Source organism: Sorex araneus, chromosome 1 (assembly GCF_027595985.1).
Source record: "Sorex araneus isolate mSorAra2 chromosome 1, mSorAra2.pri, whole genome shotgun sequence".
Taxonomy (NCBI): Eukaryota; Metazoa; Chordata; class Mammalia; order Eulipotyphla; family Soricidae; genus Sorex; species Sorex araneus.
The window spans coordinates 350,148,752-350,161,053 of record NC_073302.1 but is presented as its reverse complement, the minus strand read 5'-3'; the positions used below and the strand labels follow the sequence as shown (position 1 = coordinate 350,161,053).

Below are 12,302 nucleotides of genomic sequence, written 5' to 3'. Positions count from 1 at the left end.
CAACCCAGGAGCATCTGTATGGGGTACATTTATGTAAGAAAAACAGGCCTAAGTTTGTGTTTCATGTGTGGTGAGTCTGAACATGGATGGAAGAAGGTTGAGCAGGATGTACACAGGATTGCTGCAGAGTGCTTCTGAGAACTAGCAGGGGACGGGACAGGCCTGTGCCTCTACACCCAGCCTGGCTGGTGACCCCTGGGCCCAGAGCCAGGAGGAAGCCCTGAGTACTGTCAGGTATGGACCCTAGGCCCCAGAATGAGGAGTAGTTTCAGCCTATCATTTTCTCTTGGTTTTATTGTCTTCAGTTTCAAAATAATCAGATCGAAACCTTAGCCAGAGTGAATAGTGATATCTATAGAACAGTTCTTCTGTTTTGTTTTGGAGATGGAACCTGCATGCAAGACATGAGCCCTGCCCACTGTACTATTACTCCAGCACCATAAAACCATTCTTGTTTTAATATAATTGCTACAGTTAGCTTGAAGAACGTATCAGGGCGAGTACCACCTGATACTGCTATCACACCATTCTTTATAAAAATACATTGCTTTTGAATTAATAATTATACGTGTATAATTATTAATAATTATGCATATATAATGTATGTATTTCTCCTTAAATGGACTCATTCAGAAATACAGTTGATGTAAAGCTAGTTAGTGTAAACTCGGCATGTTTACCAATTATGGTTTTAAAAATCCGGATAGTGCCCCTTCCCGTGCGCGAGGCCCAGTGCTATATGTTAAATCTGTCTCGGAGTCCTTCACTGTTGTGGCGTTTCCATTTCACTAATGTGAGAGAAGATCTGAGTGAACTGCCAGCCAAACTCTCTCACCTCTCCACCTGAACCATGTGTTTTGTTGGTCTGTTTCTTTCTTTACAATCACCTTTCTGGGATTCAGTTGTTCTGAAGAGGAAACATGACAGGTTACAAGGAAATAAATGTCGTAGGATTTTATAAAAACTGGTGGGGGGTGGCGAAGACCAAGATCCAGGGTGAAAACTATAACGAGGTGCTCAGCTTTATCATTATTTAACATGGCATATATGTCAGAGCTGACTCCGGTGACGTGTATTCCATGCTGTGGATATTCAATCTGTGCCTTCATTTTCCAGGCCTGGTTGCAGTATGCCTGAAATCTGGGATGTGGAAGACCCCGCTAACGTTGGGAAGCCGCCCCTGTGTAACCTCCTGGTGAAGGAGTCCAAGCCTCACTTCACCACCGTGTTTCAGAACAGTGTTTACAAAGTCTTAGAAGTCATAAAAGAGTGACTGCCTGCCAAGGCCGTGCCAGCACTGCTCCTCAGGTCTGCCAACGGTGCTTTTCATTTCAGCCACCAGAACTTTCACGGGACCTTTTTCCAAATAGATGATATGTTTTGGTCAATATCAGTGTCACATTGATTGTAAAAATACTTCTATTTCAATTACTGTTTCAGTGCATCCCTTGAAATTTGCTATGCAAATGAGGATATGCTTGCATTACGTGTTTGTGTGAATGTGAGCAAAACCGCCTATATACAAAACCTGGGTTGGTTTGATGATGAGAATAATAGCAGGGCAGTCAGCTCCAAGTCCGGTGGACTGCTCTCGCCCCTCTGAGAGCATTTCTGCCTTTTCTGTTGCCGGAAGTGCCCCTGTCCTGTTGGCCCCGACACCTGTTTGCCCCTCGACAGCTGCAGCACGTGCACGTGGGCGGGCATCATTTTGATGTGGAGCTTCCACCTATTACAATTATTCCTTTTCCTTTGTTTTCTTTCTCGCTGTTTTTTTTCTTTTTGGGTCACACCCAGAGAAGCTCAGGGTTACCCCAGGGGACCATATAGAATGCAGGGGATAGAACAGGTGAGCACCTGACCCACTGTGCTATCACTCTGGCCCCTCTTTTATTCTCGTTTGACAAAGCATCTCTTGTGCATTATTAATTCAGACTCTTGGGCCTGGTGGTTAGTACCAAATCCTGTACCAACCATGTGACATTACAGTTTTCTTGCTTGCTTTCTTTCCCTCCCCTCCCAAGATACTCTGTCAAATAAGTGTTGCTCTCTCATTTATTTGCTTATGAAGTACGTATACTTATTTTTTTAAATTGTATATTTTTCTCATTTTAGTATAATTCATGTTTATATTTTAATATCTCTAATACCACTACGAAGTTTTTATGTTGTGGTTTTAAGAAAAACTATCTTGAACAACCGCAAACATAGTAGTACATCTAGAAACTAATGTGTATTTGAATAGAGATCATTTACAGTGAAACAGTAGACTGTAGTATGTGGTAGTTTCTCTTTATTTAGATAAAAAATAAACAGCTAATTATCATCAAAAAGTAAATAATAATTGAGTCTGTATTTATCTTTTAATTTTTTATCTTTAATAAGACAAAAGCTTTATGCTATAATTCTGGTTTCAGAAATAATCTTTTCTGTATGATGACTGAGTAAATATATGAAGACTGAATGAGTTCAGTCTTCCTCTTTATCTTTTCCTTCCTGCTTATTTTGAAAACTTTCCAAGCCTGCTTTGAATTCCTACTATGATTTTTTCTTTCTTAGAAGTAATTTGTGTGAAATGAGATTCTTCAAATCAGTAACTCTTTGGAGCTGTGAGAAACGATTTCAGATTTTTAATTCTAAGCCGACCACGCTGGTGGCCTGCCCTGTTAACGACAGACTCTCTTTCTTGGCCACAGGCAGCGCCCCTCCTTATGGATTGTCCTTGAGACGACACCTCAGGGATGCTCTCTGGTGCCCCGGGAACCGCCGAAGAGCAGCTGTCCTCTCCTGGTGCCAGCCCCGGGCAGGACAGCGGTCTGGGAGCACTGCTGGACAGCGTCACCCTGCCCGAGTGCACAGCCCCGCTGCCAGCCGTATCTTGGGGCACTGCTTCCCAAGGGGCCCTGCCCCGCACCCCGTTCCCACCCTCACCGCCCCCTTTCTCAGTTGCCGGGCGACCTCTTTCTTGGGCTTCTGCCAGTTTCTGGGGACAGGACAACTGGTGGAGCAACGAGGCCACCAGAGCCCGGGGCGGTAGGGGTGCATCTGCGTGCACAGGTCCTCCCTCGCCCTAGACGGCCGACTCAGTTATGATCTCAGTTGCTTCTTTTTCCAAGTCCTCCTTTTAAAGTTATTCTGCATTCTGTCACCTTCCAGTAACTTCTTTCCTAACAAGTTCACGTGGTTTCTACATAGTGAGAACATCAAGAATCCCGTTAGGTCTACTTGGAAGCTTTCAGAATTGTTGGATTTGCTTTTGGTTCCAGAAGAAGCCTTTGTAACAATCTGTATTAACGTGACCCACCTGCCAGCTGTGTTCAGCTGAGTCAGACTTAGGCCTGGGCCTCTCGCACTTGCCGCCTTTGTCCTGGCTGGAAGGGGCCGGTGCTGTAGATTGTAAATATCTTTTGTGGCAACATGGAGTAGTATAGGCTCTGTATCCATGACAAAGCAGTATTAAAGCTCAGTCTTTTACATATTTTTAGCTTTTGAAATATTTTTGCTTTAATGTGAAGAAAGTGGGCAAAAAGATGATAAAAATAATTATTGTTATGAAATTTGAATAACAAAGTCAGGAACACCTCTAAAAAATGTAGAGGAAAAAGTGGGAGGATGCTTCAGGAATAAAGGGGTACTGCATAGGAGGATTGTATTTTTATGAATTTTATGCCAGTTGTTTACATGTACTATGTTAAATAAAAAAGATGATAAAGTGGTTTTTTTGGTTGTGATTGCCTTTTCCTCTGTGACATTGGGCATATCTGGACTCAGTCCCTGGCAAGGACCATGAACTGTTCTGTCAGCTTTGCAGCCAGATAATGGGGAGAGTTCTGGTGGGTGAGGTCCGTGAGTCTGATTAATTCCCTTTCACTGAAGTACTTTTTAACCACAACCCTGGTTGTGTAGGTATTGGGATTGTGCGTTGTCTTATTTTTGTATTTATGGTATTTATTGCCACTTAGATTATTTTATTACTTACATCAAGAGACACCATCCTTCTCTTTTTTGAGGGAGACAGTTCCAGAGTAGCTGAAAGCTTTTCTCATACATTAAACCACTACTGTTTGGTCTCTTGACATTTCCTAAATTATAGCTTCATGTTTTTGCTTGATACAAGCATCAGCTTAATTTATTTTTGTGTGTGTGTCTACGTGGAGGAAAGACAGTTTAGCTTAGTTCATGCTTGTACAATTAATTCCTTCACACAGCAGTGCCTTCCTTCTGTGATATCCTTGGAATGAAGTGTCTGGGGCAGCAGCTCTCAGCTTCAGTGCACAAACGGGAGACTTATTGAAACACCTAACAGTGCTCTAGCAGACTGTTTCTCATCTAATTGGCCAGTAGTGGGGCCGTGGTTGAAGTTAAGCCCAAGACATCTGTATGAGGAGGTGAGGCTTTGGAAGGATGGTTAGGTCATGGGGTGCAGCCCTGCTGGATGCGTTAGTGCCCATCCAAGGAGACCAGAGAAAATTCCCTCCTTGCCTTCTTCTTCATGTGGAGGTACAGTCCAAAGGTACTGTTGTGAGTCTCAAAATAGACACCCTTCCCATCAACTGAAAAGGAAGCCATGTATGTTGATAAAATAGAAAACAGGTGAACAAGGCTAAAGCTGGTTGTCTGAAATCGTTCAAAATGAAGAGATAATAGAGAAGGCATTTTTAAAAAGCTGTAGAAATCAAATGGTTTAGTTTCTATTTTGTGAACAAATGTGCCAGTAAATTTGAACAATAAATAAAATAGTTAAATTCTTCCCAAAAATGCAAGCTGAGCTGATCAAACAATAAATAAGCATTAGAAGCAATATTATTCACCAGCAGAGAAATTAAATTGATAATAAAAAGACATCTCACCCCTCAAAGAAAACTAGATATCTAGACCATTTTAAAAGCTTCTACTAACAAGATACTGATTATTACAATTGCATACAGACGTCCTGAGAATAAGTAATAAGAGAATCCCATTTTTTAGACAACTGTAATATTAATGCCAAGAACTGGTGGAGTTAATAAGATAGGAGAAGAGCTGCGAGTTTTCACATTCATGAACAGAGATGTAAACAACAAGCTAGGTAAATTGAAAATGAGAGGTAGAAATACCAGTTCTCCTCAAAGTGACCTATAGTTTAATGAACATATTGACCTTTTCATGGAGCTTGAGTAGCTAAAGATAAAATTTTGTAGCTAAAGAATAATCAGGGTATGTCTTAAGAGCCTGGAATAGGGCATTTTTACCCCCCTACCATGTGGCAAATCATTTTTACTGCCTCTCCGGAGGTGTTGAGATGAATATGCAAAGCACTGAAACACCAGGTACGCATTTTTTTTTTTAAGTAAGGCTGATGGTTGTTGTGGAAAAGAATGAATTGATGTACTATCAATCATATCTATAAACAATATTCCAGGGAGATGTAGGACCAAAGTGTAAGAAACTATTCCATACAACTTTGAAAGCAATGTAGGGTAATGCTTTTATTTCCTCAAGGAAGGAGGCTACCCTTATAGAAGGGATTTTGACACTCCCACTCCCAACAAAGTAACAAGGAAAGAGATTACTAAATTTGCTGTGTTGTGATTTGTGTAAATCCCACACAAGCGTGGAGCTATGTAAATCCCCCTTTTGTGCTGTGTAAGCCCCACATGCGCATCTGGATTACACATGAAAGGATTTGCAGGCTCTCCAGTGGCTCTCTCGCCGCCCGCCTTCAGTGCTCTCGAGCTTCTTCTCCACCCAGGATGGCTGTTGCCTTGGACGGATGAAGGAAGAACGAGGGCCAAGATGATTTCTGATTGGTTGCCATATAATCAGTCTCATCTCACAGCGCTCTCCAACCCTCTCTCCCTCTCTCTCTCTCTCTCTCTCTCTCTCTCTCTCTCTCTCTCTCTCTCTCTCTCTCTGCCTATCTCTCTCTAACCGCGCAATTCTTCCTGCTGTTTCCGTCTCCTCTCTCTCTGCTGTCTCTCTCTTTCTTCTCTCCTTCTCCTTCAATCCCCCGCCGCAACCTTCTTTATTCTAGCCGCCGTTATTTTTTATCCTCTCACCATGTCTCCACATGGGAAGTGTGACCAAAAATGTTTTTCCAGTCTTCCCGACCACCTGCAGCCCACCAGGGCAAAACTGCCCTTATAGTGTATTTCTCCTCTCCTTAGACCTGCAACTTAATTAACATCTTTAGTTCTATTTCCTAATATTTATCAATCTGTATGGACACAGTAATAGGTGTCTCCTGGGGACATCTCCACAGACTCAGACTACAGTGCTCAGGCCAGATTTATCATTCCTAATCTCAGCAGGGTGCAAATCTAGTTACTACTTTTTGGTCATGACAGAATTTGTCCATGACCAAGCTCTTAACTTATAGGTAAGCATTAGGACACTTTGGCCAGGCCCATTTTGATGCTAGGGTAGCTCATAGCTCACCGCTTGCCCTGGGTCCATCCAGTTCCTTGTCTGGACCCTGCTTTTGGGGATCTAGGAAGTAAGGGCAGCTGAGACTTCAGTTGACAGAGCAGATGTCCAGGAGATAATATTATGTGGAGTCAATCAACTCTAAAAGCCACAGGATTGTCTTTTTAACTGTCTTCCTATATCCACACAAAAAGCAATTGCTGTGAAATAACTAACCATGCAAAGGACATTAAGGAGAAAAGAAAAGAAAGAATATTTATAAGTCAGAGTCTGATCAGGAAACAAAGGTAATTGACAGGTTTGGGGGAAATCAACAAATACAAGCTACCAGTGGCCAGGGAGGAAGGAAAAACCAATGTTATCCCACAATAATTAACTTGTTCACTAAGTGTTAAATATTCACTAAGTGTTCATAATTAAATGTTCACTGAAAGACATTTTGAAGAGAGTCAAGCAAGCCATGAGATATAGACACTATTTTCAATTTGTGTAATGTGACCAACATTGCTAGAAGAATAAAGAACAGTACAAATGGGGGCAGGGGGGTTAACAAAGAACCTTCTAAGAAAGTTGGCCAAATTTATGAAATTTTACAGAAAAGGAAACAAATGGGTCATGATCAGTAAGATCAACTAATTCATAGTTAGGGAGATGAAACTGCAGTGATGCTCTTATCACTCAGAACACTGGTAAAATTGTGCAAGTCCCAGGGAGCAGAGAGAATAGTCTCAGGCCTCTCTCCTCTGGTGCAGAGTGATCATTTTGGAAATACCAGCACCTGGCAAATCTTAGACCAGACAGGCTATGATCCACCTCCTCCACTCTTCAGATATACACCCCAGGAAATAATTCCTGCACATGCATCAGGAGAAATGCATAAGAAGTTCTCTGCCAATCGTTCATTCCAGCAGAAATCACAGCAGGGAAATGGTTGCAATGTGTGTCTGGAATAAATAGTCGAGTGGGAAAGACACTGAGGCAGGGCCCCGTAGAAAGTGTAAATCTGCAAACAGCTGGCAGCAACAACATACAGGTTTCACAAATACTGTGAGAGCCCCAAACGAAATTTGCAGAAAAGTGTGTGCTGTGATTTCAATAACAAAGTTGACATATTCTGGGGCACAAATGCAAAGCAATAATGGAAAAAGAGAATACAGATAGATTAGAGTGCTAGTCACATGCTAGATAAGGGGACAGACAAGCTCGAAGGGCTTTTTCAAGCTCAGCGTGGTCCTTTGAAATTGGTGGAGCTGTGGATAGGATTTTAATTGTGGTGTGTGTTTTTTTTTTAATCTTTAGTTTGGGGCCACACCTGGCTATGTGCAGGGTTACTCCTTGCACTTCTTTCAGGGATCACTCCTGGTGATGCTCAGAGGACCATATGGGGTCGAGCCCAGGTTGGCTGCATGCAAGGCAAGCACTTTACCCACTGTATTATCTCTCTGGTCCCAGGGGATGTGACTTTAGAAGAATTCCCCTGTTTACCATATTTGGTAAATGTGCTCCAGATATTCTGTGTGGAGTGATATTCTGTAGGCAATGGTAGATGCTCCGACCTGTTGAAATGGATCATATGTGCATGCAGCATATGGCAGGAACCTGAAGTGGAGTGTGATGTCCTTTGCTGTCACAATCCTTGCATGGAAGCTCCTGGGCTGCTCGGCCGGTGAAGGGCTGACAAAGTGGGGTTCCATCTTAGAAGCCGGGCCTGAGCTTAGGTGAAGACCCAGACACTGTTCAAGGGGTGCTAAGCCAGAAGAAGCCAGTGTCTCAGATACAGACAGGGAGGACGTGGCTTGCTCATGGAGCTCAGTAGAGCTGAGATGCTGCGTCTCCCCCAGGCCCTGCGCAGCAAACAGCTCTGCTGGGTCTGGCTGGAACTGTGCAGCTCTGCTCACACTCCTTGGGCATGGAGCTGGATTTAACCTTCAGCGCACTCTGGAAAGCCCTGTTCCTTCTGGCGGGAAGGAGCGTCATAATGCCAGGCTCCCATGGAAGTTCTGAAGGATAGTGGCCATCACATGGTGGTAAAAGTTGTCTAGCAAGAGTGTGAGTCAGAGGTAACAGTACTGTGGGAGACTTGAGAGGCAGACATTGGTTTTGCATGGGTGTGGATAATCACTGTGGTTTCCAGTCGACTCTTGACAAATCCAAATTTTGTTATCACCAAGAGGTTCCTATGGGAACCAAAAAAATCAAGCTGAACAGAGATTTCCACCAAATTCAATTTCCTGAAGTAGGAGGCTTGATCAGTCTATGTGAAAAGCATTTTTTTTTGAAGAATGGCTGAGTCCTTTATTAGTAAATATTATTCATTTATTTTTTTCACCCAGCCTGATAATGATACCTGCTATTTTGCCACTGACATTGGGATCTTAATCCAATTGGAAGACATTCATTGACTGCAGAATGCATCTTTTACCTTGACTGGATGGAAGGGCTTTGCCCTCCCCACACAAGGCCGCTGCCAGGTAGCTAAGGGTACTCAGCTTCATTGAGGCACATCTGGGCCACATTCTAGCAATGGGTTCTCAGGAAAATCCATTTTGAAGCTCTCTGAAGAATATTCATGACCGACCATGTTAAGGTTGTGTTGAGTATCCCCACGTATGGAGAACCTGCTGCCCGCCAGGCACCAGGCCAGCGTGTAGAAGACTCGGTTCCACTCCCACCAAGGAGATCAGACTTGGAGTACAGAACTTCCAAGTTTCTCACCAGCAGATGGTCAGGTGGCACATGACGGAGAAGGTGACACTTTCACCTTTCTATATGCCTTGTCCTCTCAACAACAGGAGCCATTTCTCTCCATTCCAATGTAAGTTTCCAGTGAGATCTTACTCTTGGTCATCAAGACTAACCTGCTCTCTTGGCTCAGCCTTTATCTGAGAATTCAAATGGCTGAGGGGACTCTCCCAGGCTTCTGTCTTTCCCACAGCTGTTCTTTCCTCACCCTGGGCTGACCGGGCAGCTTCCCTGTCAGCCCACAGATACCACCACAGAGACTGACATGCACATGGGCTTCTGTGGGGTGGGGTGGGTGAAAGGTCCCGCTGATTCGTACCCATGTCCTGCTGCCACAGGTCCTACCCCCACCTCCACATCTTTCCCTCAAGCTCTCCCTGTTCTTCCTCACAGACCTTCCTCCTCTGGCCACTTGCCCACATTTTGAGACACAGGGAAACCTCCTTTTCAGTCACACCCCAGCTTCTCCAACAAGAGTAATTTATCTCTGCTTTGTCTGACCTGACCTGTTTTTAAATAAATCATGGTTAGGAACATTTCCCATAAGGCTTCAAATCCCCGCTTACCTAATGTGACGTGGGTGACAGCAGTAATGACAGAATGAGTAGTAATGACAGGCTTACTCCTGGCAGGCTCAGGGAAACGTGTCAGGGGCCAGCCTGGAGTGGGCTGCGTCAAGACAAGCACTCCGCTGGCTGTGCTCTCTCTCTGGCCCTCTGTTCTTCTATATTTCTGGGGTGAGACAGTTTCAGGCCTACGGGAGAGGAACACTGCTGTGTCTCAGGCCTCTCTGTGCTGTCACAGGTGGCAGGAGTTCCTCCTCAGAACTGAGGTCTTTCTGAAAAGCTACCATGTGTAAATACAAAAAAGGGGCTGCAGCGCTCTACCACTCCCGCCGCTCGTGTTCGGTGGTCTCACACCGCTTCCCCCATCCCAGGGAGGTTGATGACGATGATGAGGCAGGCGAAGGAAGGAACGAGGGCCAGGCTGGTTGGTCTCAGTTGCAGTTTATTCCATTCCTATCTCCATTCTTCTCTGATTCTCCTTCAGCTTCTCCCTCCCCCATGCTACTTCATTCTCCTTCTCCTCTGGAACTGGATCTGGATCTGGCACCCCCAGCCCACTCTTATAGCCTAGTTGAATCCCCAAGCATGAGGAGTTGGGGCTTACACATAGGTGTGGTCACAATCACGAGGAGTAAAGTTCTTTCCCTTAGGGGATGCTGCTTCTAGGACAGATTCTCTTTCAGCATAACGATCACTCAAGCAAGAGCAGAATCCCCTGAGTGTGTTTCTCCTCTTCTTGTCCAACTAACATATAAGCATTCATAATATTAATCATTTTGTATGGACACAGTAAGAGATGCATTAAGCTTATAGAATTGTTCTCCTGGGGTCGTCTTGATCTCAGACTACAGTGCTCAGGCCAGATTAGTCTTTCCTGTCCCTAGCAGGGTCCTAGTCTTGTCGTTACTTTTGGATCATGGCAGCATTTGTCCATGATCAAGCTCTTAACTTATAGTTAAGAATCGTGGTGCTTTGGCCTGGCCTATATTGATGCCAGGGTAGATCAGAGCTTGCCCTGGGTTCCTTCAGTTCCTTGTTGGGATCCTGCTTTTGGGGTGCTAGGAACTAAGGGCAACTGAGGCTTAAGTCGAGAAAGCAGATGCCCAGGAATGAATATTATTCGAAGCCAATTAAATCCCAAGTTACAAAAGCATAATATTAACTGTCTTCCTTTGTCCATGCAAAAAGGACATTGCTTTACAGTAAAGTATTCAAAAGACATAAGGAGAGGTTCGAAAGGCAATATTAACTTACAATAAAGTTCAGTGTCCTAGAAAGATCTGACCTTACAAATTAACGGAGTCTGATTAGGGGGAAAAGCTGATTACCTGGTTGGGAAAGAGAGCATAGAGAAATGGTTACAGATAAACAAAGGAATGGGACTGACTTGGGAGCACTGTGATGGGTGTGACCCGATAAACCTAAGCTCCTTGTGGCAAGGGGGAAAGCACAAAACAATTCTATCCCACACACCTATTTCCAATCAACTTATTTGTAAGACATTTGGAGAGCTTTCTCGGCCATGCCGTAGACCTGGGTCTGTTCATGTCCTTCCAAACTGTCCCTTTCATTGTTCTGTTCAGCTCATCGAGGTGACCTTCTCTCCTGAGAACTTTGCATTCATAATCAAAGTACCACCAATGGATTACTCATTCCCAGCCAGAGGATCAGAATTCTCTATCAAATTCTCTTTGATAGATAATTTATTTCAAATAAACTCTCTATCAAACTTAAATAACAGACAATGGAACTTCAATGCAACCATTGAACCATTCCCTTCCCTTTTGGCTTCATAATGCTGGACCAGCACAGATGCACAGACCCTATCACTGGCACTTCCCAAAGCTTGAAAATCTTTAACACTTTCGCATACTCTTCCTTGCAGGTGCTTCCCCAATCCCTCCAGAATAATTTTCTTGAGTGTTCCTCTTTGCTTTGCTTTGGAAATAAGAGTGATGCTTTCAGGCATGAGAAGAGAAAAGGGCTTTGGTGGCTGTGGACAAAAGAAAATGAGCCCCTGTCAAAATAGTCTGGCTTCTCGGCTGCCCTGCTCTGCCTGTGCCGAGAGGGGGTTCTGCCTGCCCGGACTGGGGGGGCTGGCTCCACTGACAAAGCATCTGTCACTGTGGCCGAGCCAGGGCTGCCTTCAGAGCGGAACAGGAAAATGACTAAGTGCTGACAGGAGAATGGCTGCCAAGTCCAAGGAGCTCTCCACCTCTGCGAATGCTCAGCGTTGTCTTCCACATGTTTTCACAGTGAGCTTACCCTCCCGCAGGGCACAGGCTCTGAGAGACAGATTCCTGTCCGAGTGCCCAGGCGCCACTGATTCCAACAACTGTAGAGCTTTATGAAAAACCCCAGGAGCTAAAGGCAAAGCTATCAATTCTGAGAGTGGTTTGGGAGGGAGAGGAAATCGAGGCTTTGGGTGACCATGAGGAAGGAATCTCAGACTTATTCCACAGGACGCTGCTCTTACTCTCCGTGCTCACTCTAGCATCCCATGTCATCCTGGGCAAGGTGCTTTACTGCTCCGGATTTTAGTTTGCTCATCTGTAGAGTGAGGGAGTTACATGGAATTGATAACTTTCAAGG

At 44.3% G+C, this 12,302-nt stretch overlaps 1 protein-coding gene across 1 annotated transcript in view; it reads left to right on the top strand.

The window, feature by feature from the left end:
* DPY19L1 (dpy-19 like C-mannosyltransferase 1) overlaps positions 1 to 3,714 on the top strand; it is an 83,267-nt gene extending 79,553 nt beyond the window's left edge. Inside the window, exons 22-23 of the mRNA XM_055135013.1 lie at positions 1,117 to 1,308; positions 2,694 to 3,714. Coding sequence (XP_054990988.1) covers positions 1,117 to 1,273 — 157 coding nt within the window. The 3' untranslated portion in view covers positions 1,274 to 1,308; positions 2,694 to 3,714. The remainder of the gene's footprint in view (positions 1 to 1,116; positions 1,309 to 2,693) is intronic.
* The last annotated feature ends 8,588 nt before the right edge of the window (positions 3,715 to 12,302 follow it).